At 42.8% G+C, this 27,904-nt stretch overlaps 1 protein-coding gene and 1 pseudogene across 2 annotated transcripts in view; both read left to right on the top strand.

Moving 5' to 3' along the window:
* The first annotated feature begins 599 nt into the window (after positions 1-599).
* The window catches only part of DOCK11 (dedicator of cytokinesis 11), a 187,670-nt gene continuing 160,365 nt past the window's right edge, over positions 600-27,904 (top strand). The window contains exon 1 of one of the 2 annotated variants that reach the window (XM_036304058.1): positions 600-815. In XM_036304058.1, the coding sequence (XP_036159951.1) occupies positions 714-815 (102 nt within the window). In that variant the 5' untranslated portion in view covers positions 600-713. The remainder of the gene's footprint in view (positions 816-27,904) is intronic. The other variant, XM_036304059.1, reaches the window with a different exon arrangement.
* LOC118653326 lies at positions 17,812-27,043 on the top strand (annotated as a pseudogene).

Genomic DNA, 27,904 nt, shown 5'->3' with positions numbered 1-27,904 from the left:
CCAGGCTAGCCACTCGGGCCAGAAAACCACTCTCCCTTCTTCCACAGGGGTGCGACCCCTCCCTGGCGGAGCACACAATAGGCGGCAGCTCCACGTTGTTTTCGAAATCGAGGCCGCCTGCGCCCGGGAGCTTGCCGGGTGGGGAGGACGCAAAGGTCCACAGCCCTTCTCGGGCACTGCAGCCTCTGGGGCGGCAAAGGAACTCTGGGGTAGCGCACGCCCCACAGTAGGAGACATTTTATTAACCCCCTTCTCCACCCTCCCTCCGCCCAATACCACCAGCACACACGCAAAAAAAGCAGCAGCCAGACCTTCCCTCCCGGATGCGGCTGCACCAGCAACAGCGTCTGCGGGCGGAGCCCGAGCGGTTGCCACTTCCCCCCTCTTCCCTCGTGACCTCGCCCCCCGCCAGGTCTTCCCCCCCTCCATCCACACACCCTTTCTCCCAGACACGCCCTCCTCCTTGAGCAGGTCGCGCGCAGGGCTTGATTTCTCTAGGGGAGGGAGTGGCCGCCGCTGCCTTGGGGCTGGACGGCGAGCGAGCGCGGGAGGGAAGGAGGGGACGGGGGAGGAGCCGGGGGAGGGAGGGAGGGGCGGCGGGCGCCGCGCTGCGATGTGGCCGGCCGGCCCGCGGGTAAACAGGGAGCAGCAGCGGCTGCGGCCGGCCCGGCCCGGGGCACTGAGCACACCCGCCGAGACCTGCGCCCGTGGCCATGGCCGAAGTGCGCAAATTCACCAAGCGGCTCAGCAAGCCCGGCACGGCGGCTGAGCTTCGGCAGAGCGTGTCGGAGGCCGTACGCGGCTCCGTGGTGCTGGTGAGTGGCCGGGGCACGGGGCGTCTGGGGGGACGCGCTTCGGGCCGGAGCGACGGCGTGGCTGCCCGCGTGCGGGGGCTGGGACCGAGAAGGCGCTCCGGGCGGCTCCTCCTGCTCCCGCGCTCCCCGTCTCTGGTTCTGTAAGTTTGCGCACCGGCCGCCTCTGGCCAGGGTCGGAGTCCTGGGAGCCCGCTGACAGCTCCGCGGCTGCCGTGCGCGGCGAGGGCGTGCGCCCGGTTGGACTCTGGCGGGCTATCGGGGGCTCGGAACCGGGGTCCGGGCCCGGGGTGTGAGCTGGGGAACGGACCCCTCGCTGTCCTAGCCCCGCCACAAAGAACCGGGAATCAGGCGCTAAGAGATCCCGATTCCCGCCTGCCGTCACCTGAGGCAGTCTAGGCAGAGGGATGCGTTGAATGTTTTGCACTTACACACTAGCGCTCGCGCGCGGACACACACACACACACACACACACACACACACCATGAATACAAAAAAAAAAAAGAGAACCCCACCCAAAACGCCCCGAGCGTCCGAGCTCTGGCGGGCGATGAGAACAGAGGAAGCAGAGCGACTTCCTCCTGCTACTGGGGAGAAAGGGTGGTGATGGGTGTTGAAGGGGTGCTTCTGCCGCTGCAGCCGCGGAGGGTGGGGATTGGGAACAACGGGGTTCCAGAGCTGGTGGGCGTGGGGTCGGCCGCTTCAGGGCGAGGTGTCCCCTGGGGCCCAGGAGATGGGGGGCTGTGAGGGTTTGGGGGAAGATGGGGAACTTCACAGCTTTTCCTTGTAATTTTTCAGTTCAGGTGTGGAGAAGCTGGGGTGAGAGCCCCACTGCTTAGGCCTGGGGGGATGGGGATTTGAAATCGCGCCGACCCCCTGGGAACCTCCCATCACATCCTCAGCCTCATCCGGATTGTCTGACTCGGGAGAAAGATCATGGGTGCTAACGGGCACTTGCTGCTCCTCCAGTTTTCTAGACACTGGTCGCTAATTTCCTGGACTAGGGTGCAAGCCCTAAATAAGCAATCGGACTGGTTAACGAGTGTTTTCGTTACTTTGGCTTTGTTTGTTTGTTTGCTGTTCTATTTCCTCGCCATCCTCTCTACCTTACAGCGTATCATCTGCTGTGTTTAAATTTCATAGAGTGGGCTCTTTTTGTTAAAACAACTTATCATCGAAAGGGAACTTCACAGCTTTTCCTTGTAATTTTTCTGTTGATCTTGTAGAATCAGCGATAAAACCAACATTAAAGGGAGGCCAGGGGCCTGATCCCAACAGTGGAGAAAGTTGACATTAGTGGGAGTTCTGGAGGAGGATCAAAGGTAAAATATGTACCTTTGAGATAATGATCTGATCCCTAATAGCTACAACTGTGCAAAGCCAAGTGACTTTAAAGAAATCTCTCTATCTGGCTGAACCCTTGGAAGTTTAATCCTGCTGTTTAGCAGAGCAAAACCCAGACCTTTAATGTTTTTTTAAATGGACTTGGCTTATTGTATATCTCACTGATTTTAGAATGAGGTCCTGTTGGGTCAGATTAGAACCTAGATTGTCATCAGCCAGTTAAGAGAGGAAGGCAAACTGTGTGTAGGGCATTTATACCAGGGCTTTCTCTTCCGTAATTGTTAACAAGTGATTCAATCAGTCTAGCACAAGAAATGCTTTCCTAAATTCAGGAAGAAAAGAAAACCTTGCTTGAGCAGGGGTGGCCGGCTTAGCACATCACGTGAAGGGAGCCTGTGAAGTGGACACATGGTCTCAAGAGAATAAATAGGACTCAGCAAATCTCCACTGGGATTTGACCAGCATTTGACCTGCCACCCTCAGCAGCAAAAAGTTAACCTTAGCATTCTTGCTCAGGTTTTTAAAAGAATTTTGTGTAGCACAGGTGCAGTTGCCCCTTCTTAACCATTGACTCTGTGGCAAAGCTGGAAAAACTGTTAGTGGGAGGAGAGTCTTCTGGGAGACAGTGCCTGTGTAGCTTATTGGAACAGAGGCCATAGATTTTTACCAGGCAAGGCACAGGAGTGATATTTATTACTACTCTGGTGTGTGACCCACATTGAGATTTGGGCGGCAGGGGAGAACAGATTCTAGGAACCTCAATCAACCAAATCTATCGAACCTCTATCATTGTGCAAGACATAATGCCTGATGCCCTATAATTATAAGTGAATGTGGATGAATTTTTCTCCATTTATTTTTATTAGTTCCAACCAGGGTTGGATCTGTCTGTGTGCATGTGTTTGTCAAAAGAACATCCAGAATATGTATACAAGTCACTTTCTGATTATTCATAGTAACTTAGTGAATGTTGTTTTCAAGCAGTTCAATCAGTTAAGAAATAAGGAAATGGTCTTAAATGAAGTGTACTCTCCTAAATGGCTCTCTTTCTTGGCCCCTGCTTTTTTGACACAAAGAGCTGATAACTAAAGTTAGCAAAGTCACGGTGGCCAGAGAGCCAGTGCACCACGGTACAGCTGTCTCCATAACTTCTGATTCCTTTCTGATATAAGCCCTAAAGTGTTTATTAGGGATGTCTGAAGTTGGACATACACTTGCTGCTGTAAACCCATGGCACTCCTGTTATTAGGACTTCAGTATGGAGTCATTCTCACAGCAGTTGAAGCTTTCCTCTGGTGTATCTCTCACTAGAACTTTGAAAACCCACCAAGCTGAACAAATATACAGTGCTTCCTGTTTAGGTGGTGGGTTTTTTGTTTTGTTTTTTATTTTATTTTTTTACAATCATACCCTTGTAGGTATATTGCTAACATCATTCCGTTTTGCTCACTGTTTGAAAAATTCAGAAGGCATGGACTATATATAGTATGTAGTCGTGTATTCAGACCTTCATTCAGTTAGTAGTACTTTCACGAATCTGTTAGCTGTATAATGAAATACACAGAGAGACACTGTTTCGTTGCTGCATTTTCCTGTAAGTTTAGCATTTTTATGAAGGCCAGTTTTAACCCAGGGAAATGGGTAATTACAGAATTGAACATTGGCAGAGATTTCTCAAGGGAAGCTTGGGAAGAATATTGTAACTTGAGAATGTATGTGATTAACTGAGAAGTGTTTACATATATACATGTTTTCAATGCAGACTTTTTAATGCTGTTTTTGTTATAATTCAGGATATAGCTATTTGTATCTGGGGGAACAAAGGCATTTGATAAACCTGTTGTATTCTTGCTCCTTAAGAGGAGTCATTGTGCCTGGGAAAGTTACCTACTGGGTGTTTAAATACTGTTTGCTTGCTGCTGCTGAATTTACCCTCAATTCTTTGTGTGCCAGAGGATCAGGAAAGAGTTGCTAGATATTACGGTTGTAGCCCCTTGAGGCAAGGGTAATGCGTGCAGTATCTCCTGGCTAGCATCAGCCCGATTTCATATAATAACTCCAGTAGAGAAAAGCTCCCCCAAAGCTGAGAATGGCTGAAAAGATTCTGCAGCTGCTGACTCCCCCCACCAGGCACACACTACCTTTGCATGGAATGTTTGTTAAGTTGGAATTTAGGGAAGGCCTGAAAAGGACTTGGGGAGCTCCTCTGCTCCATCATCCCCGGGGGAATTTGCTGAAAGTACTTAATATAGGACAAAACAACTGACACTGGGGAATAAAGCCAGTTTCATTGGGCTTCTTGGCCACGCGTTTCCAATTCAGAGACTTAGCCTGGATCTGAATGAACTGAGAGTCAGGAAAGTTAACATCACTGTTGGCTCCTAAATATGGCTCCTCACCACGCATGTGGGCTTTTCCAGGTTAGGAGAGCCTGAGGCAAGTCACTCCTGGAGGATCTTTCCAAAAGCCCAGAGCTGAGTTTACTGTGAAACCGGCCTCCTCACTCAACCCTCTTTGAAGCACCAAATGGTAGAATTTGTTTTTTAAGATGAACATGTTAAATTCTCCAGATTGATTCTTTTCCTATTCTAATATTCAGTAAGCCTTCTTTTTGAAACGTTTATTGTTTCATTACATAATGCATGTGTGTTGTAGAAGAGTTAGAAAACTGGAAAAGAATAACCATCAGAATCTCATCACTCAGGGAACTCAATATTCTAACATATGTATACATGTCTGTCTCCTCTGTGTTTAGGAAAAAATGGATTGAATAAGTATATTATATAAACTTTAAAATACTTTTTTTTCACTTACCAATATCTTCTGAATATTTCTTCACACCAATGACTGCCAAACTTCCACTATGGGTGTACAGTAGGTAATCATCCTTTACTGTTTGATATTTTGGTAATTTCTAATTTTGTGGGATTATAAACCTGAGATGTCTAGTACAGTAACTAACTACCAGCCACATTTAAATTTAAATTAATTTAAAAAATAAAAATTCACTCCTAAATTGTACTTGCCACCGTTCAAGTGCTCAGTTGCCACATGCATGTGGCTAGTGGCCACTACATAGGATGGCAGACAGAGAACATTCCCATCATTATAGAAAGTTCCTTTGGACAGCACTGGTATAAACATGAATTGAATGAACAGCTTTGACTAGGCATTGTCAAACTTGTTAGATTGTCCCTTTCAAATAAACTTCTAGCATTGGAATTGCTTGTGCAGACATTAGACAATTTTTTAGTGTTAAAAATTCCTCTAAACACACTCTTAAATTGCTCTGCAGAAAGTTGTTGCTATTTACTCTTTTCACCAACAGAATATATGTGTTCATTTCCCCTCTCCCATGCCAACACTGGTTATCAATATTTTTTAACCTGTGTAATCTGATAGGAGATAAGTGGTACATCACAGTTCTAATTTGCATTTCTTTGAGAACTCTTGAAGTTGAACAGTTTTTTGTATGTTGATTAGCCATTTGTGTTTCTCATTTTGAGGGTTTGAATCTTCTTACAGACTTATTTCCTTGTTTGTCATTCTTGCAAAAAACGGTCTCCACCCCCCAAGATTCTGTTTGGTTTGGGGTGGGACCAGGCATCTGTGTTTTTAAAAACTGGTGAGTCTGATGTGCACAGAAATGGTGTTGTGGCCCATTGCCCACTCAAGGCAGGAATGTCCCTTATGTGCATCCCTGACAGAATTATTGTTTGGCTTCTCCTTAAATATTCTTGCCTTTTAGAGGGTTATGTTAGAAAAGGTTCTTGAGCTGAAACTTACTCTGAAGTTCCATCATGGGCTAGGCCTAGCTCTGCTGTTTGCAGCTATGCAGAATATGTTTGCTTCCTCTTTTACTTGACAACCCTTTAAATATTTGGAGGCAGCCACCATGTCATATTTATTTATTTATTTATTTTTTAAACCTCACCCTGAGGATATTTTTTTCCATTGATTTTTTTTTTTTTTTAGAGAGAGTGGGAGGGAGGGAGAGAGGGGGAGAGAGAGACACATCAAATGGCTGTCCCATTTGGGGCCAACCAGGACCTGGGGCCTTCCGGGGCCAGGGATTGAACCTGCAACCGAGGTACATGCCGTTGGCTGAGACTTGAACCCAAGACCCGCTGGTCAGCAGGCCAACGCTCTAACCACTGAGCAAAATTGGCCAAGGCCACCATGTCATTTGTAAATTCACTCTTTAAAAAGAGCCTTCATTTATTTCCTTTATTCTGCACATTACTTGGTTTCAGGATTCTTCACCATCCTGGTCAGCCTGTTTGGGTTCTTTTCCAAGGTCTCAGTTTCCAACTTAAAATGTGGGAGAAAGAGTACAGGCCCAAGAGTCAAACCTGGGCTTGAATCTGACCTATCACCTTGCATTGTGAACTGAAGCAAATAACCAGATCTCATTTTCCTCATCTGTGAAATGGGGATATATAGTACAAACCTATGGAATTCTTGTGAGGATTAATGTATGGAAAGTGTCTGATGTATAAGTAAAGCATAAAGGTTAAAAAAAGGGAGATCTGGAGGGGGAGAAATGTATTCTGGAAGGGGGGAAGGGGACAATATTTCCCACGCATTCTAGATATGAGTCATGAAGTCAGAAATTGTGTATCCATCTCTGTTCCCAGTGCCTCACTCCCCTCCACCCCCTGCCTGGAATGCAGTAGGTACTCAGTGGAAAATGTACTGGCAAAAATATGTAAGATGGACCGGATGTTGGGTGTCTGGAGGCCAGGTAACTAGTTAAAATATGTAGTTCCAGAGACAGATATAACAAAGGCTTTAACTGAGGTAGTGAGAATGGAGATAAGGGGAAAAGTGTAAGAGGTATTTCAGTGATAAAATCAACAGGATTTGGTAACTCTTGAAGGGGGAGTAAGAGGGAGGAGGAAGAAGTGGGAGGAAGAGAGAGGTAAGGGAGGAGGTGGAGTCAAGATGACTTTGAGGTTTCTCAGTTTTGGTGAACTGGAGGAAAAGCATGTTTGGTGCTAGGGGAAGGGAAAAGAAAGTGAGCCACCTCAACTTGAGAGTGTTGTCAGCACAAAGCCAGGTTTCATCTAAGCAAGGTGGTGGAGAGAACATTCCAGGCTGAGCGGTGTAGCGATGTGTTTGGCCAAAGACCAAGGTTCATGAGGGCAGAGAAGTGTTCCAAGTGGGATCAGGAAGGGGAGGAAGAGCCAAGGCTGAGGACAGAGATGAGACTGTGAGATTAGCTGAGTGAAGAGGTTTGCACCAAAACGGGTGGTTAGGGAAATGGAAGGCAGGCAGGGTGTGGAGGCCAGCCCCATATTTCCAGTTAGATCAGTGATGGTAAATTAGGTCACACTCCTGGGGCAGCTCCACTAACAGGGTTTGAGCAATGTTGATGAGGGGCTGACTAGTCTCTTCCCCCAGGTACCTGAAAAAGCTGAATAGGATGTTTCCTGAGCTCAAGGGACTCACAGGCTAAGAAGGGAGATTAGATGTATGCAAAGAACAGAGGAGATAGAAGCACAGCAGGAGGCTAGTGGTTCTGCCTTCTACTTTGTTACAACATTTTTGCCACTGCCCCTCAAGCTCTTTTATTGTGATCCTTAATGTTTTTCGGTCTTTTCTGTGTTCAGTAGGCCTTTGCTAAGGAACAGTGTTAATCTCTATGGCATTTCCCACATTTATTTGACTACAGTGGCCTTTTAAAAAATGGGAATGGGCCCTAACTGCTTTGGCTAAGTAGATAGAGCATCTGCCCTTGGACTGAAAGGTACCAGGTTCTATTCTGGTCAAGGGCATGTACCTTGGTTGGGGGTTCGATCCCACAGTAGGGGGTGTGCAGGAGGCAGGTGATGTTTCTCTCTCATCAATGTTTCTAACTCTATCCCTCTCCCTTCCTCTTTGTAAAATCAATAAAATATACTTTTTAAAAGGGGAATGGGCCCAGCCAGTGTGACTTGGTGATTGAGCATCGACCTATGAACCAGGAGGTCACAGTTGAATTCTGGTCTGGGCACATGCTGGGGTTGAGGGCTCAATCCCCTGTAGGGGGCATGTAGGAGGCAGCTGCCAATGATTCTCTTTCATCACTGATGTTTCTATCTCTACCTTTCCCTTCATCTCTGAAATAAATTAAAACATATATTTTAAAAAAGAATAAAAAAATGAGAATGGGGGAAGTAAATGGTAGGTCTAACATTCTGAGAAATTCACATATAGTGTACGCGTGTAAGTCACCTTGGCATTTCTTTACTTGACCTCTGTGGACTGTACAAAGTGCTTATTTACTACCTTCCCAAATCCCCAGGAGTTTGTTGGAATTAAGAGGATTCATTTGTTCACGTACCTGGTTTTGCTATCTTCTGAGATATAGTATTGTCAGTAAGGCATATTGAAAATTTTTTAGTTAAAAACAAACAAACAAAACAAAACCAGAAGGTAAGGCCAGAAACCACAGGAGGGAAAAGTAGCTAGAGCAGGTTCTTTTTTTCTGTAAATGCTAACAGTAATTTTATGATACATATTTCTTTGGGATTTATCTCTTGTTTTCCTTTAGCATTTGTCGGGAGTGCAGAGGGAGGGGTTCCTGGGTAACATTGGCCTCCAGTTTGTATCAACCCAGAGCCAGATGCCTTGTTGTTTCTTGCAGGTCCCCACCCAGGAGACTCCCAGAGAAGTAAGCTGGGCAAAGGGACAGTCTTATTTGGCTGGAATTTGCCTGGAAGCTTGTGCTTGTCAGAGCAGAGTGGTTCGGAGTGGGCTCTGGAAGTACACAGCCCAGGTTCAAATTCAGCTTATGTACTTACTGGCTTGTGACCTGGGGCCAGTTATATTCCTGTACCTTGGTAACTCTCTTGTGGGAGTCGTTGCATGTGAAGCACTTGGAACAGGGCTTGACACATGGAAAGCACTGAATGACTGTTGGCTCTCATTATTATTCCGAGGCTTAGTTGGGGGCAAGAGAAGTATTTTGCGTGTTATAAGCCAACAGAGAAAAGTAAGCTGGCAGAAGGGAAACAGGTATCCTTGCTTTTAAATTTTATTTCCTTGCTCCAAATCATGCCCAAAAGGGTGAGCTACATGGCTGAGCCAGGAATCATACTTTTCCTGGAAAAAGAAGCTGGCAGACCCCTCCATCTCCGTTATGTTCTTGGTAATAACCATTTCCTGTCAGACTCGGTCATATTGAAGAACTCAGGGGATGTGACTAGGGCTCTGAGTCTTGGGCAGTTCTTGCATTTAGACTAGTCTGATGTGGGAAGGCTGCTTCTCTAGTAGGGAGAAACACTCAGTCCTGTGCCCAGGGAGAAGGTCCTCCAGTCTGGGGAACTTGTGTGAGTGACCACTGGCAGAAGCAGTCACCTTTATGACAGTCTATTCAGTGTGGTTTAAGCAGAGGGTGGCTAAAAGAGAATTAGGCTCTGTATGGGAAAATGGAACTTCAATGCTCTTTCCTTTCCCTCTCAAAACTTTATTAACTTCTCTTTCACTCATTCATCTTTACTTTCAAAAATCAAGTGAATATTGAAATTCAAATGCCTTTTTAAAGCTCTATTTTGGAAATATGTATTTTTAGTGGAAACATTTGAAAGCTTAAAGGCCTCCTAAGAAATCAATGTACTTTTATATTTGGCTATTCTGTTTTTGTGGTAGCAGGATAAGTTCTCTTAGGAATAGTGTGGACACGTTTCCAGCATAGTCAGTAAACGCAGAAAGTACGCCGGCTATTCCAGTGACATGTAGTTTACCTATTGTCTCTGTGTACAACCTCACACGATCACACCTAAATTTGCTAATAATGATTTCCTGCAATTCTTCTCCACCTTATTTTTATTACCCATTGAGTTTATTGCTCACAGGAAGCTGTATTTTTGTCTTTCCTGACAGCTTATGTCAGATTGTATATGTTTCAAGCTGCTGTGTAATGTTTGAAGATATTCTGGTACTTGAGCTTTCCCATCATGTTGCTTTCCCTAATGACTGAAACATTTTACTGGATGAGATTTAACTAAGAAGTCAAGTGTTCTTCCAAGTCCCTGGAACAGAGCATCTTTATTTGAAGGGTTTCAGTGAAATGTGTCAGGAGACTGGGGAAATGTTTTTTTTTTCTTTAAATATGTTTTTATTGATTTTTAGAGAGAGAGCAAAGGAGAGGGAGAGATAGAAACATCACTGAGAGAGAAACATCATCGATCAGCTGCCCCCTGCATGCCCTGCCACTGGGGATCGAGCCTGAAACCTAGGTATTTGTCCTGACCAGGAATCGTACCAGTGACCTCCTGGTTCATGGGCCTATGCTCAACTACTGAGCCACATCAGCAAGCGGAAATGTTTTTAAGATGATGACAAGAGCTTGTATTTTTATAGCCCCCAACTTAGGAAGAGTTAAAAATGCTGTTATGTTTGTAGTCTTGCATGTTCTTACAGGTCACGATTATTAAAAACATACCGCATTATTGTCACCTCTCTTCTCTAAGTGGGGAAACAGAGGCATGGTTTCAAGTGAGGCAGGCTGTAGGTCATCCATATTTACTAAATGCCAGAACAGGTAATGTACTCCAGGTGTCTTGGTTCCTTTGGAGTAATTAGGTAAAGTAGTACTAACTCCTGGACCAGATTCCACAGTAAGTCAGGTGGAGGAAGCTTTTTTTATGTGGCTTTTGTGATTATCTCTTTCTATTGGGAAATAGTGTTTATTTCTGAACAAGCTTAGGTCTTTTAGTGGGAAAGTAGAAGGTGAGGCAAAAAAAAAAAAAAAAAAAAAAGGAGGGGTGGGGTTGTTAGTGAGAAATGTGGGTATAATCAGTATAGATTTTTCCTTGCCAAAATAAGCCTAAGGATTTTGAGAACTGTTTGCAATTGGCGTTCTTCCTTTCTTTGCTATTTGAATAACTGTATGGAAAAAAAGCTACAGACACTGGCCCTGCAGAGGTCCCTGGGATCATTTTCATGGAATTGTTTTTATGATTTTTTTCAAGTGGGTTAGTGCTGTCCAAAAATAACAACATATATATTTCTCTCCATGCCTTTTATGTTAGTTTAGTTTTCCCACTTGAGAAACTGCCAGCTTTATGCCTTACAGGACCTGTTGTCAGTGTTCGTGGTGGAAGGGGAAAAGTGCTGTTGGCATAACCAATTTATTTTCATAGGTTACCAAGTTCCTAATGCTTTGCGGCATTAAATGGTTTCCCAGAGACCTGCAGGAGGGAATACCACCTTCCAAGGTGCCTAATTTACCACCAAGAAATAACAAGTTCACTAGAGCTCTGAATCAGCTATTGCAAAAATTGAACAAAATCGGTATTTAAAAGCTCACAGGGGCCAATAGGGCGCCTTCTGCCCAGCAAAGTGTTTACATCATGCTCTATTGCTTGTGGGGCAAAGAATGCTCTCTGCTAACCTGCCCCCCTGAGGGATAATTGCTTCTTCACTACTAGTGACCAACATGACTGCTTTCAGAGGAACTTGGCCTCTGTCTGCTCCTTTCAAACAAAATGGTCTGGCAGAATTCTCACCGGAAGAGCCAGAGGAGAACTCCATAAGATGCTTGCTTCAGTTTTATAATTGAAGCCTAGCTCCGTCTCCCTGCCTCCTTCCCTCCTATCTCTGCACATAGCGGGAGCTACTCTGATGTCCAGAGCTGGCTCAGCATTGCACCAGGTCCAGAGACCAGCCTGGGACTATGCAGAGGACATCAGAGGGCTCTCACATTCAGAGCCCAGCCTCTGGGCCTCAAGTCCTATAGGCCGCTGGTTCTGCTCTGTCTTTAAAAATCCATTTCCAGTCACTGGGTTTTATCTTCTTTGTCCCCTTGTGTCACCATCCCAGTCACTGTGTCCTTTTCTTGAGCCCCTACCCTGTATCTAACCCTGTGCTTTGGTTTTCCAGCCAGTTGCCCAGTTCTTCTAGGAGTGTGGTCTGTTCTTATTGCTGGTCTTGAAGAGAGCTGTCCTGTCCTATAACCTTATAATTGCTTGAGGTCAGCGTGGTGGGATGGTGGACTGAAGAGGTATCTGCTTAGAGAACTCAGAGGAGGCAAAGGGTCCGAGGTGATGAGTTCTAGCCAGTGGCACTGCTGAGGGTTGGAGTAGGTCAGTGGTCGGCAAACTGCGGCTCGCAAGCCACATGCGGCTCTTTGGCCCCTTGAGTGTGGCTCTTCCACAAAATACCACGTGCGGGCGCGCCCGTACAGTGCGATTGAAACTTCGTGGCCTATACGCAGAAGTCGGTATTTTGTGGAAGAGCCACACTCAAGGGACCAAAGAGCCGCATATGGCTTGCGAGCCGCAGTTTGCCGACCACTGGACTAGGTGCATGGCCCATTAGTATCCTGTGACTGCTGTAACAAATTGCCACAAACTTAGTGTTTCAAAACAACCCAACTTTATTATCTCACAGTGCTGGAGATCAGAAGTCCGAAGTGGGTTTCACTGGGCTAACACCAAGATGTCCGCAGGCCTCACTCCCTCCACAAGCTCTGGGGAGAATCTGTTCCCTTGCCTTTTCCAGCTTCCAGAGGCTGCCTGCACTCCCTGGCTCATAGTCCCTTCCTCTACCTTCAAGCCAGCAGTGGCTGGTCCAGTCCTCTTCACATCGCATCATACTGACACTGCCGCCGCCATCACATCTCCTTCTCTGGTTCTGACTCTTCTGCCTCTCCCTCACTTGGAAGGACCCTTGTGATTACATTGGTCCCATCTGGATAATCCTGGATAATCTCCCCATCTCAAACTTCTTAACTCAGTTATATCTGCCAAGCTCCCTTTGCCATGTAATATAACATAGTCACAGGTTCCAGGGATTAAGATGTGGATATCTTTGGGAAACCATTATTCTGCCTACTCCGCAGGCATTGCTGTAGGTTGAGGAATGGTGGAATTCTGGGATCAGGTGGGTTCCAAATGTGAATACTGACATGGTGGCGGAGGGATGGGGATCCAATAGACTGGCAAACTTAGCCAGGTGCAGAAGCCTTCACAGAATAACAAGGGTGAATAATCACTTTTGAGAATTTTGGCTGAAAGAAAGCAATATAGGTTTGCAATCTGCAGTTTCAATTTGGATGTTTTTTTAAAAATTCTTCATAATTAAAAATTTTTATCCCACACAAAACTCCCTCAGTCTGGAGTTCTTGTAAGTGGGCACTGCTTTCAGACTTGAGGTGTTTCAGGATACAAGCTGGCCAGACACTTAGCAGGCACTTAGCCAGGTTAGGCTTATGGAATTTTCCAGCCTCAGTTAAAGAACAGAGTAAAGAGGGGTGTGTGTGTGTGTGTGTGTGTGTGTGTGTGTGTGTTTAAAAGAAAGGGATGGTTTCACATCACAGAATAATTCTTTGGCTGATAAGCCCTAAGACAACGCTCATATGTCCCATGTGAGAGGCACTTCAACCATCCTGAAGGTCAAGTTAGACTATACTTGTCCCTCTTGCATTCCCAAGGTAACTGTAGGACCCTTTCTCAGAAATGGGTTTCTAAAACACATGATTAGAGAAGCAGAGAGGACTGGAAAACCTCATATTCCTTCCGGCTTCATGATTTCAACTGAGATAGAAATTGAAACTTCCTCTCTTCGCCAAATCCAGTCACTGCCATTTTAGAGACAGGCACCACAAAAGCTTCCTGGCTGATCGCATTAGCACCAGCCCTCCTTATGCTGGTTAGTAAAATATCCATGATGAGCTGATGGCAGAGAGCCTTATTGCCTCGAAGAAGTACTCTATCAGATGTGGATTGCATTTTCTATTTTTACATCAATTCTAATTGGCCATGGCTATATTTCTCAGAGGCCTAGCCTAGCTTTTCTTTCCTTTTTTCTTTTTAGACCCTTGGATAACTGACTTGGCTGTGATGGACTGAAAATTGTTATGTAAAAAGTTAGGAAACCCCCAGATTTTATTTCAAAATATGTATAAAATATACATTAACTGCTCACTTTCGCCTGTTCCATTATCCCTTTTTTTCTACCTCAATAGGAAAACAGTTTCAATTCTCTTTATAAGTCAAAAAATTCAGATGTTTTCACTATAATTATCTTAAATTTTTTTCTAATGTATTTATATACTACTAATCTCTACTATTTCCAAAACATGAAAGGGTATTTATTAACTGTAGTTCTATTTAAATCTTCTTTAGACATTGGTGTTCATTTTCTTCAAATTAAGGCTCTTTCCCTTCAACCTGGTTATTATATTTTATTTCATATTCTTTTACTGATTTACTGCTTTTCTGTTGGAGATTTTTGCTTTTTAATTTTTGAGAGAGAGAGGGAGAGAGAGAGAGAGAAACATGGATTTGTTGTTCTATTTATTTTTGCATTCATTGATTGATGTGCCCTGTCCAGGGATTGAACCGGCAACCTTGATGGATAGGGATGATGCTTCAACCAACTGAGCTACCTGGTCAGGGCAAGGGGATTTTTGCTTTGTTACTGGCTCTCATCTGACCTTCATGGCTTATGGGGGGGGGGCTATAATCAATGCATTCAATCAGTGAGCTTTGTGACAGATTTGATGACTTAGAACTTGAACATCTGGGGCTGTGGTGTATACTAGAAAGAACTAGAAATAGAAAGCAAGTGTGTTGTTAGAGAGGGAGCTAAAGGGAGAGAAAGGCATGCTGAGCTGTGGGAGAGAGTCTTAGCTGAAGAAAAAGAAAGATACTCTTCGGTTCATGCTCAAATCCCAAGGGAAATGCTTTTAGAACTGTTGCTTGAATTGAAAAGAAGCAGAGAATCTATTTCCACTGATTTCTTTTTAATGGATTAAAGCCACTTAGGGCAAGATTGCAGAGGGGGTCGGGGAAGGGAAGGCAAGACAAGGACTTGATTTGAGGAAACTAAAAGATAAAAAATGTTAAGATGGAAGGAAGAGCCCCCCCATTGTAATAGATCAAAAGACCAGAGATTAAAATATTAACAATATTTAATGAGGGTAGCAGTATATTTTTAGATTCAGACAGGAAGAAATCAACCCTTTAGAAATTGTACTAGGTAAATGGAACTGTTAGATAGGACAAGGGTCTCAAGGTCTGGGCATTTCTAAATGTTATTTCTTGCTAAATGTTAAAATATAGCATAGCATAGTATTTTGTAGATGCAGTTGTGAACAGATGAGCTGACAGGAATACAAAGGGATGAAAGTAGCCAATTGCAAAGAAGAAATAAACATGTAATTGACCAAATAGCATATATAAGCAATGGCTAAGCTTTCCTTCAGGGAGGCAGAGCTTTAGGTAAGAATTCTTGTCTCTTTTCCTTGCTGCAAGTAAAATAACACTACCTTGCAACAACCGCCTCTTGTTTTGAAGAGTGTCCCAAGCAGCGAGTGTCCCAAGTTGCACGCTATAAACTTGCATAATTCAAGACCCTAAGACAATGAGTTAAGGAACATAGTGAATACTTGTATGCATTTCCCCACTGATTATGATAGTAGGAACCCAGTTCTCCAATTTAGATGGACAGAGACTTGTGACCACCAGAAACCTGTAAAGGCCAGATTTCTTTTGAGGATTCTAGGGTGGGGGGGACTCTTGTGCCAGGTTGGCCTACCCTCACTTCCTTTATCCTCAGGTAGAAGGGGGATACAGCTCACAACTGTTACCAGACCCATATTTCTCAAGGCAGCAAACCCTGCTAGACAGGAAAGGGAGCATTGAAGGGTGTCCCTCTGAGCCCTTGCGATTTCCTGTGAGAGTAGCCCTCACTGGGACTGGCTTCCTCTTACTATATCCTCTCCCTACCAAGTTGCTTTTTCCCCCTTTCCACCTTCTGTCCCCTACTGTTATCCCCTCATTCTGATTTTCCTCAACTGATGCTCTTACTGTTCACCTCTCTGCACTGTCACTCACCTTCCAAGATAATCTGTAAAACTGGCGCCCTGGTCCAACTCCACTGCCATAAGCTCTCCCATAGCCAGCCCCTTTGCTTTCCCTTCCGCCATGCTCATTCCATTGTGGATACATTTCCATTCCCCCCTTCTCATCTTTTTCTCACCTTTTCCTTCTCTTTCTCCTCAGTGTTTGCTCAAAAAGTGTTCTCCATGGGACAGGACTATTACTGTGTTTATTTTTCTTTAGCCAAAGATGGAAAATTCCAGAGGCCTGACCAAGTGATGGCTGGTTGCCTTTTCTGGAAATTCAATGACCTGGATGGTAAGGGAATGTTGTGGAGCTACACATCTGGCAAGGTTATTCCCTAAAATGTCCTGGCTTTGGATTTAGTTCCAACTAAAAGAAGTGGAGGTTCTGTTCTGTGAAATTATGGCGTAAGAATGAAGAGTGTAAGAAATGATATAATTACAACTACAGAGCCCAGTTTATGTCACTTTTTTTTCCCTGGTCGATTTAATTGGGAAAAAGAAGGGCCTTTGGCTTAGTAGAGCTTTCAAAAGTAAAACCTTCCAAGTGAGAGACAGATGAAGTTCCAGTGGCCCAACTGAATGGAGGATTTTGCTTTGTTTGGGTAATTATTTGCCAGAAGCCATGCCCAGGTCAGAGCAACCAAGTACATTTCAGAGTTGGTCTGTCTTCTGCAGGGGGGAGGGGGAGGGGAGGTGTGTGTGTGTGTGTGTGTGTGTGTGTGTGTGTGTGTGTGTGTTGGGTGGGGGGGCAGGAGCATCTTCCCAGTTGACACCAGGTAGAATTGAGTAGGTCTGTTTCACTGCTATCCGCCCCCCTTCCCTAGAGAAATAATTTAGGCAGGATTTTGTTCTCATATCCCCAGGGTTGTTTTTTTTGTTTGCTTTTTGCGCGCACGCGCGTGCGCATGTGTGTTTGTGTGTTTGTTTGGTGTTTTTTGTTTTGTTTTGTTTTGGCTATTTGTTTTTGACAAATCAGGGTGGACCATTTTAACAGTAAGCAAAAATGTTATTGTCTTTCTAGCTAGTAACTGACCATCATTCTGTTGCCTCTCAAGAGAAGATGAGGGAAAATACCCACATTCCCAAACCCATGAAGATACCAATTCCATCGGCACTGGCTCTACATTACCATGAATGAGCACCCAGATTTCTTAGCAGCCCTTCCTGTCCATCAGGAAGGCCCTTCCCACCTTTGAATCCTCTTCCATCACATTCCTACCTGTATTCTAGCCATGTCATGGCTGTGGATAAAAAGGAGCCACATGCTAAACCTGACAAGCTCAGGGAAGGCCTGTGCAGCGGCCTTACAAACTCAGAGACCTAAGTAACCACATAGGATGGTCTGAAAGTAAACCCTTCAAGCTAAAAGCAGGTCATGGTGGGTAGTCATGTCCTAGGCTAGAATCTTCTCTGACCGAAGTCAGTCTTTATGTTAACCAAGCCTGTCTATTGTATTTTGCATCTAAGATAACATACCTTTGGAATGTCAAGGTAACTTCCCTTTTTTGACCCCAACAACCACACCAGAGCAGAGACCACCACAAATCCCCTCATTGTTATAGTTATCAAGTGTTAATTGTTGACTGTTAATTATCCTGTACCCATCTATGTAAAAGATGTATATGCCTATCATTTTTATCCAATCCCAGAGGCCCCCCTCCTTTTTGCTTAGCTAATCTATCACCAGTGAATTTCATGTAACTCTTTTGATTGTAATCCATAATAATAAAAGTGTAATATGGTAATTAGACCTGACGACCAAATGACCTTCCAGATGTCCTTCTGGACAACCTTCCAGTCGAAGCTGGGGCTGTGAGGGCCAAGGCAAGCTGCCATGTTTGCGAGGGCTGAGCTCCTTGCACGAATTTTGTGAATTGGGCCTCTAGTGTATAAAATAAGGTGCAAAACTGCCATTCTCAGTTGAGATTCTGTCTCCCAGTAATTGTCGACAGTTTGGTTCAAGTAAACTCACAAAAATTCTCCACAGGTTTGAATGTTTCTTACATTGATACTGCCCATTGCTGCTGCCCAAACGCACTGTACATTTTCTTACTTCCATGCCTTTGCATATGCTGACCCCTCTTCCTAGAATGCCCTTCCAAACCCTTCCCTGCTAAAGGGAATCCTGTGCCTCCTGAAGGGCTTAGGTGAAACCTCTCCCTCTCCCCCCACTCCCCCCAATTTGGAGCACATTGCTCCTGCAGGATTATAGCCTCTTTCCAGTTTGTATTGGTTTCCTGTGGCTGCTGTAACAAATGGTCACAAACTGGGTGGCTTAAAATAACACATTTATTCCCTTCTAGAAATCAGAAATCGGTATCACTGGGCCACACTTCCTCTGGAGAGTTTAGGGAAGGATCCATTTTTGCATCTCCCAGCTCCCTTAGCTGCCAGCATTCCTTGGTTTGTAGCTGCAAATCGTCTTCTCTTCGGTTGTGTGAAATCTCCCTCTGTCTTATAGAGAGACGTTTGTGATTGCATTTAGGACTCACCCAGATCATCCAGGATGATGTCCTTATCTGAAGACCCTTGACTCAGTCACCTGTGTAAAGACCCTTTATGGGAATGTTAGCAGGTTCCAGGGATTTCAATGGGTGTATGTCTTGGAGGGTGGGGTGGGAGAGGGATGGCCAGAGAGCATTTTTCAGCCTGCATGTCTTTGGGATGCATTTTTCATCCTATTATACTAGTTCTTCAAGTTTTAGAGAGGATTGATTTCATTCTGCCTCATAACTAAGGATCTGGCAGGAGAGTGGAAGGAGCTAATGCTTAATCCCAGGGCCAGAAGGACCCAGTGATTCCCGTGACTATCTCTGTTACCTTATACAAACTGTTTAACTTTGTGGAACCTCCTTGTGCTCATTTGTGCAGTGGAAATGGTATCAACCTAAATGAACTTTACAGAGTTATTTATAATAGTTGAACAAGTAAAAGCCAACAACAAACATATACTCAAACTTAGACAGCCTAAATGTACAAAAGTGAGGGACTGGGCAAATATACATCCAAACACCAGAAAATCATGCAATCATTAAAATGCCATCTATAGGCCTTGCCAGTGTGGTGCAGTTGGTTGGAGTATTGTCCTATACACCAAAAAGCTGGCAGGTTTGATTCCCAGTCAGGGCACATACCCAGGTTGTGGGTTTGATCCCTGGTTGGGGCATATGCGAATGTTTCGCTCTCACATTGAGGTTTCTCTCTCTCCCTCTTCCCTTCATCTCTCTCTAAAAATCAATAAAAAATCTTTAAAAATAAAATTAAAAAGCCATCTATATTATTGACGAGAAAATTTAGGTTATGACACAGCATGCGAGGTATGGTCATATTTTGCTTATGATCAAATAATGCATATGTGATATATGTGAATTTAGTTACTTAATCACACTGTGCCTCAGTTTCCTCATCTGTAAAATGGAGATAATGATAGTACTGACCTCACAGGGTTGCTGTAAGGATTGAGTAAAATAATACAGAAAGGCACTTAAAATAATGCCTACAATACGAGGAAGCACTGAATAAATATTAGCTATTTTTATTGTTACAGTCAAAGAAAACATTCTCAAAAAGTTTGCCTATGTCTACACTGTATGTGTGTGTGTATAATATTAACACATATTTCTGGGTAGTGAGACTATGAGTAATTTTTATTCTTGCTTTATATTTTCTGTTTTTAAAATGTTTATTGGGGTGGGGGTGGAGGTTAGGTGAAGGGGGCCTAACATCTGGTAATGTAAGATGATTTGACTTTGGGTGGTAGGCATACTGCAATATACATATCTTGTATCATAGAAATCTACACCAGAAACCTATATGGTCATATTAGCCAATGTCACCCCAATAAATGTGATAAAAATGTTTACTCATTTATTTTACATTGAACATGTGCTTTTTAAATTCTTTATTGTTGAAAGTATTACAGATGTCCACCTTTCCCCCCATTGTCCTCTCCCAGCCGCCCCTGTCCTCCAGCTCAGGCCTTTATCCCCCTATTTTCTGTGTCCATTGGTTATGCTTACATGCATGTGGGCGGGGGAGTGTAAAAGGTCAAACAATGACCATGTATTTTTATAATGCAAAAATGAACATTTCAGGTAAGTTTTATACTTTTCAGTTTGCTATATTTCTATGACATACAGTATCAATGTGGTAATTAGCATGGTGCTATTATAATTAAGATAATTTCTCCTATAATCCTGCAGGTTCTTGACCATCAGTTTGTACATCTCCCATTATCTTTCTGTTGAACCAATAAAATTAAGATGTTCTAGAAATTTGATTTGTTCCCATTTGCTTTTCATTCCTATCTGCTTAAATATTCCCCAAATTTTGATCACTATGCATTCTTTATAAATTGAAGTTTCAGAGAGTACATGTATATGTATATACACTCACACACATGCTGTATATGCCTGTATGTCTCCATATAGCTATGTAATTAATATTTCATATTATCTTTATAATTGTTGAGAAGCAGAAATGCCTACCCTGAATTTCCTGAAATGTGAAGTTGCTCTCATCTTTCTCGCATGTGAAATGTGTCTTATGTTTTTGCTACTATAGTCATCCTCTGCTGACGTTAACAATATTAATCACTAGAGGAGCTTAAATTTCAAGTGTAAAGCTAATTAATAGATGATATACACTGATATGGTAAGGATTTCTGGTTGCAATTTTCCTGATTTTGAACATGCTGTATCTTTTTTTAAAATTTAAAAATAATTTTGAGATTTCTGTGGATTTAAGAGCAAATGCATGGGAAAATTACTGATGAATTGGCTTTGAAATGAAAGGTCTTGCCTCTGACATTTAAGATAATTAGATTCTGGTGCACTTCTTGGTAAGCTGGATCTCTTTTTCTGTTTCTACTGTGCCTTTTTTTCCCATCAGCATGCCCATCCTTGAGTTTGTTTTTTGTTGTTTCTATTCATCTGTCTTCTCTCCACTACATTTTCACTCTTTTTTTCTCCAATCCCCACTCTGATCATAATATAAAACATATATAAAAATGGATTTGTTGTATTAAATTGAGTTTTCTTCTTGATAGCTTAAGTAGGGAGAGGGAGGCATGAAGAAGCAGAGCACAGGTGATTTTTAAGGCAGTGAAAATACTCCGTATGAGACTCTAATGGTGATACATGTCCTTATATATTTGTCCGAACCCATCGAATGTACACCACCAAGAGTGAGTTGTAATTTGAACTTTGGACTTGGGTTCATTGATTGTAACAAATATACCATCAGTCTGATGGGAGATGCTGATAATGTGAGAGGCTGTGCTTCTTTGTGGGTAGGAGGTACATGGGAACTGAACTCTAATTTCTGCTCAGTTTTGCTGTGAACTGTTAAAAAAATAAAGCCTATTTTTAAAAAGTAAGGAGCATGAAATATTTTGTTTTCCTTTTTGTAAAAAACAAAACTTAAATGTAGTTCTTTTGTACTTATGTGAAACTTTAATTTTTCTGCCTGTCGATGGTTCTAATTATTCCCCCCCCCCTCGAAAGATTGGAAAGGATGCATTTCCAGTTCTCTTGCCAACTTGTTTGGCATAATTATGAAGACTAGCAAATGTGTATTGAGCAGTTTGAAGACTTTGATGAAAAGTGCTAGGTAAAAGCAAAGCAATTTTATTGTTAGAATGGGGGGAGTGAGTCAGAAATTTTAAGGTGGACACCTCACTGTTTGACTCTGGAAGCAATGCAAAGCACAGTGAACAGGTACTTGCTAATCAAACTCAGGCTTTGGTACAGCTGTGCTTGCTCAGTGACACCCATGTACAAATTTAGCATACATTAGAGGAATCTGATTTTTGAATAAACTTGATTGGAATCCTTTGGCAAAGCAAAGAATCCTTTATAATGCAAATAGACACCCACTAATTTATATCTTTTGTAAGATGGGAGTTAATGCTTTAGGTTTTTTTCAACTCCTGTGCCATTTAAAATCCAATTGCTGTGGGGGCGGGGAGAGGAGAATCTCTGGGGAAGTTGCATTAACTCCTTCAAATCTGAGGAAGCCATTTAGTCAATGATTGTTTCTGGGAACTAAATAATACCCCTGTCACCTGAAAGATTTAAAATAGCCTTTGTAAGTGGCTCCACAGTCTCTGAAAGAACATGACTCATTCCTTTGTAATCTGAAAGAAATCCAAGTGTCAAAAGACACTGGGAAATGGCCTTAAGTTAATACTTCTAAACACAAATATAAGAGGTTTGAAATATTAGGAAACCATTATGATATGGGTTGAAAGTTGATGGGTGGAGTGAGTATAGTAGGATGTGGCTGAAAGGGCAAGGATGAATTGGCAACCTTTCTATAGTAATCCTTGGGGAAAATCTTGCTGGCAGATTTAAGGGTCTTAAACTCTGGCTGTACTCTGTGTACCACAGGTTGTCTTATTCTTTGCTCAGGAGCCTCCCATCCTGCATTTCTGACTGTCCCATGCTTACACAGGGCCCCATAATGTTTGTTCTGCCAACTCTACTTCGGGTTAGTGATCCCCTCAAGCAGCTTTTGGATCCATCTTCTGCACATGACCAGTGAGAGGAAATTAAGTGTATTAGAATGCCTTCCATTAGCGCTGGGAGATAGATTGCATTCCTGTACCTCTTAAAACTCATGTTCTTGACAATATAAAATAGGGCTGTGGAGGATGAGGTTCTCCAAGTTGGGGTCAGCTTTTGCCTTTCATTGACCTCAGTGGATGCCACTTAAGGGAAAAATATGATCAGGGCTCACCCTATGGAATCATTGCTTAATATTGTAGATGACTCATTGGAACTAGTGTGTTAGAAAATCACTTCCAGATGTGTAGCAGCAACTTTTCCAAATAAACTCTGGAAAACCGGGTTAGTTTCTTTTTATGATCTTAGTGCCAGAATCGAATCTTCTTGTATATGATTAGCCAACAAATATTTGGAGTTCTCATCCTTGTTCACTTACTTTTAAATTGGTACCCACATAAGTGTGTGGGGCTGCCTTCAGCCTGCTTCCTTATCCCATATCAACTTCTGCCCTCTCCACATCTCCCATCTTCTCACAGCGATGAATGGCCTGGTAGCCTTACCTACTACTAGCCCAGGCCTCATTCTTTACCATCATCAGCAAACATATCTTGAGCATTCCTATGTGAAAGCACCTTGCTAGGTACTGTGAAGGATGGCTGAACTTCCTAGTTGGAGAGCAGCAGAAGTAGGGGTAATCCAGCAGAGTGACTGAGAATGTGAGCTCTGCTCTGGTGTCAACATGTGAGTTGAAATGTCACTTCCTGGTTGTTCAATATTGGGGAAGTCACTTCATTTTTCTAAATCCCAGTTCCTTTGCATATAAAATGGGAGGGAGTAATGGTGATAGTAATACCTACTTCATAAGGTAAGTGAGGCCTAGATGAGATAATCTATGGTAAACACTTGGCATCAGCTCAGTTAGTGTTAGTTATTATTATTCATCTAATTTGCCGCCATGTGTAGTTTGTTTGTGTGGTTGTATTTGTGTGTGAAAGGAGACCATGAAATAGGAGTTTGTTAACTGATGACCTCAAAGATGCAACTGTAGGGTTTAATTTTTGGGGATTCTCTTTAAATTGATTTCATTCCAGCAGAGAATTCACTGGCTTCTCCTGTTCAACGAATTGGGCCCTGTTAAAAGAGGTAATGTGTTGTCATCTCCTTGGAGGCATCAGATGACAGGTCTTACAGATCACCCAATAGTCAAATATTCTAAAGTAGCACAGCCTGAGCCTGGAGCCCTTACCAAAGCCACACCTACTTTAACAAGGTGTTTTTGGTAAATAAAATCTTACATTTTACATTCTATTGATTTTTTTCACAACTTATCACATTGTATTTGAGCAGTTTTCTATTGAATCAATAAATGTGTATCTATACTAGAATGTGATGAAAACATTTCTAGAACTTGAAAACTGCATCAGAAAAGGAAAAGATCATAACCATTACTGTTCAATAGAAATGTATGTCTCTGTTCTTTTCGAAGAGTTAAAAATGGTTAGGAATTTGTGAAACTGATACAGAAACTACTGAAGTAGTTGAAAGCATGCACACTAGAGTTAGACAGCCCTGGTTTGAATCCTGACTGTATTAGTTTTCTGTTTCTGTGGCAAATTGCCACACAGCAGCTTAAAATAACACTTCTCATTTCAGTTTCTCTGGATCAGAAGTATGGGCAGCGCTTAGCTGGAGTCTACTCAGGGTTTTACAGGTGTTGGCAGAACTGTGTTCTCATGTGGAGACTCAGGGGCCTTTCCCAAGGTCCTTCAGGTTGGCACAATTCAGTTCCTTGTGGTTTTAGGGCTGACAGGTCCGTTTCCTTGCTGGCTCTGAGCTGGGGATAGTTGTCAACTCCTAGAGGACACCCTTAGGTCCTAGCCATGTGGGGCTTTCATAACTGGTCTGCTTCTTTAAAGCCAACAGGTGAATCTCTCTCTCCAGGAAGGGCTAGTTCCTCTTCTAGGAACACCTGATTAGGCCAGGCTCAGGATAATCTCCCCTTTGATGATCTCAGAGGCAATTTATTAGTAACAATCAGGGGAGTAGTGACATCTCATAATATTCATAGGTCTTACACTGAAGTGGAGGGGATTACACAGGGCCAGTAGACTGGGAACAGGCATCTTGGGATACTGCCTACCACACTGATTATATCGCTTACCTGGGCAAGTTGCCTAACCTCTCTTAGTCTTTGTTTTCTCTTTGATAAAATCTGAGTAATGATAGTATTTTCTACTTTGTAGGATTATTTTGAGAATTAAATGAGATACATATGTAATACATCTAACACAGCACCTGGTGCTTAGCAATAAATGTTTTCAATAACTGTTAGCTTTCAATACATGTTAGACTCATGGTAGAGAAGAGCTCATTTTTCTTTTTCTCCTCTTACCTTTTCTTTCACCGGACCCCACCCCATTAATGAAATGGCTTTGAAGGTACAGCATGTGAGCGGATGGTAAAGGAGTTGAGGTTTTTTCCCTAATTGATTTCCTAAGAATAAAGGTTATTTAAAACACATTTTTAAGCTAGTTGCTTTGGCATGTCTAGAATCTGGTGGTCCGTGAGGTCCGAAAGGTTGGCGACCGCTTGTTTAAGAAAACCTTTGGAGTAGTGGTTGCCAGCCGGTGGTCTGTGGACCACTGGTGGTCCGTGAGGTCTGAAAGGTTGGCAACCGCTGGTCTAGATGAAGGCCTTCGTACAGATATCTTTCTAATTTGATTCTTTGCTAAATGTATGCATGTGCAGGACACAATTCATGCTCCCTTCTGCCCTGGGGTTTGAGGTATGTTTCCTAGTTAAGGAAAAAGTTTCAGATATTAGTCTACCTATGAAAAAACACTCTCGTAGATCAGTGATATATACTTGAGAATAACTTTGATAACAAATGCTTACTTTGTAGAGCAGGAATATCAATTTACAGGACCTTCACTGGGTTTCTCACCTTTAGTCTAAGGATATTCAACAGTTCAGCCTCACAGTAGTCCTGAAATTTAGACTTGTTTTATTCACATAAGCTCCCGAGACACAGTCATTGCTGTGGATTTGACTATCCCCTGAGAGTTCCAGGGCCATCCCTAGAAGAAGATGAGTATGTATTGCTTCTTATTGAAATTGATTATACTTCAGAAATAATTGGAAAGTAAATTCCCACGTGATAGTTGTTGAGTAGCCCCATCTTGCTGTTAGGAGTGGAAGGGAGGGGAAGAGGAGAGCAAAAAACCAAAGAGTGGAGAAACAAAAAAGGCAATGATTCCAATTTACAAATGGAGGGAATCACTTTTGGAGAATTTGATTCTTAGTATGGTACTGACCTTGGGTGTCACTTTTCACAGTAATGACATAAACATTCCATTTAGTAATAACAAGCCTGCATGTTTATCTTCCCTGTGAGAAGTTGGAAGTTTTGGAAGTTTGTGTGTAATTAAGACCCAGCCAGAGAAGGGGGCTAGCTTTTGAAACCTCTGCCTGGCCAGTCTCATTCCCTGGCCATTTCCGATGCTGCTTTTGGTTGGGGGCCATCTCACATATAAAGCAGAAAGATGGTGGCCACAAAGAAGGCAAAAAAGTCGCTGGAGTCTATCAACTCTGGGCTCCACTTGTTATGAAGAGTGGAAAGTACGTGCTGGGATACAGACAGAGTCTAAAAATGACCAGATGAGCAAAGTGAAACTGGACATTCTCACCAACAACTGCCAGTCTTGTGGAAATAGAGTACGACACCATGTTGGCCAAGACTGGTGTCCATCGCTACAGCGGCAATAATATTGAATTGGGCACAGCATATGGAAAATACTATAGAGTGTGCACATTGGCTCTCACTGACCCAGCTGATTTCTTATATCATTAGAAGCATGCCAGAACAGACTGGTGAAAATTAATTCACGCAAAAAAATTCTTTAATTTAACTGTCCAGAGCTTGTTTTAAAAAAACAAAAAAAGAAATGTCTACTGGGTGGGACTGAGGAACCTTAAAAGTCTACAGGATCCCTGCCCCCACTGGGCTCACCTACCACACCCAGCATGAGTTCCCTTTCTGTGACTCTCACTAGCACACGAGTGTCCTACAGCATTAGATGTCTAGGGAGAAGTCAAGTTGAGGGGAGGAGTTATGAGTTGTTACCTCATTGAGAAGACCTCAGTTCTTCCTTTGGCCATAAAGGGAAGTCTAAAAAGAGGCATAAGGATTCTCTTCCACATCTATACTTTAGGCTGTCTGCCTACTCCCTAAAGATTTTACCTGTATCTTCATTTAAAAAATAGAATTGATTAAAAATTTTTGTGTAATAGAGGTCACTGTCAAGAGAATAGAAGGCAGAATGGGAGAAAATATTTGTAAAGCATATATCTGACAAAAGATTAATATCCAGAATATATGAAGAACTACAACTTAACCAAACAACTTCATTGAAAATTGGGCAAAGAACTTGAAGAGACATTTCTCCAAAGAAGATATGCAAATGACCAATAAGACACTCAACATCACTAATCATTAGATAAATGCAAATCAAAAGCACAATGAGATGCATTTTCACACCAAGTAGCTGTTATTTAAAAAACTGGCGTGGCTTAGTGGTTGAGCATCAACCTATGAACCAGGAGGTCACTGTTGGATTCCCGGTCAGGGCACGTGCCCAGGTTGTAGGCTTGATCCCCAGTGTGGGATGTGCAGGAGGCAGCCAATCAATGATTCTCTCTCATTATTGATGTTTCTAACTCTCTCTCCCTATCCATTCCTCTCTGAAATCAATAAAAAATATATATATTTAAAAAAATAGAAAAGATGTAAAACAGTAAGTGCTGGGAAAGATGTAGAGAAATTGGAACCCTTGTGCACTGCTGTGGGAATGTAATATGGCGTAGCCATTGAGGAAAAGAGATTGGCAAGTTCCTCAATTAGTTAAATATAGAATTACCATATGACCCAGCAATTCCAGTTCTAGGTATATACCCAAAAGAACTGAAAGCAGGGACATGTCTAGGTGCTTGCACACCAGTGTTCATACCAGAGTTATTCATAAAAGCCAAAAGGTCCAAACAACCCAAATGTCCATCAGCAGGTAAACAAAACATGATATATCTGTACAATGGAATATTATTCAGTCTTTAAAAGGAATGAAATTCTGACACATGCCACAACATGGATGAACCTTGAAAGCATCATGCTAAGTGAAAGAAGCCAGACACAAAGGACAAGTATTATGTGATTCTACTTATATTAAGTACCTATAATAGGCAAATTAATAGAGGCAGAAAGTAAATTAGAGATTACCAGGGGTAGGAGTGTGTGGGATGGAGGGATTAGCATTTAATGGGTACAGAGTTTCTGTTTGGGTGATGAAAAGATTTGGAAATGGATAGTGGTGATGGTTGCAAAACAATGTAAGTTACTTAATGTCACTGAA

This window comes from Myotis myotis, unplaced genomic scaffold (assembly GCF_014108235.1).
Source record: "Myotis myotis isolate mMyoMyo1 unplaced genomic scaffold, mMyoMyo1.p scaffold_m19_p_4, whole genome shotgun sequence".
NCBI lineage: Eukaryota > Metazoa > Chordata > Mammalia > Chiroptera > Vespertilionidae > Myotis > Myotis myotis.
Note: the sequence above shows the minus strand (reverse complement) of the source record. Positions and strands in the feature narration are given on the sequence as shown.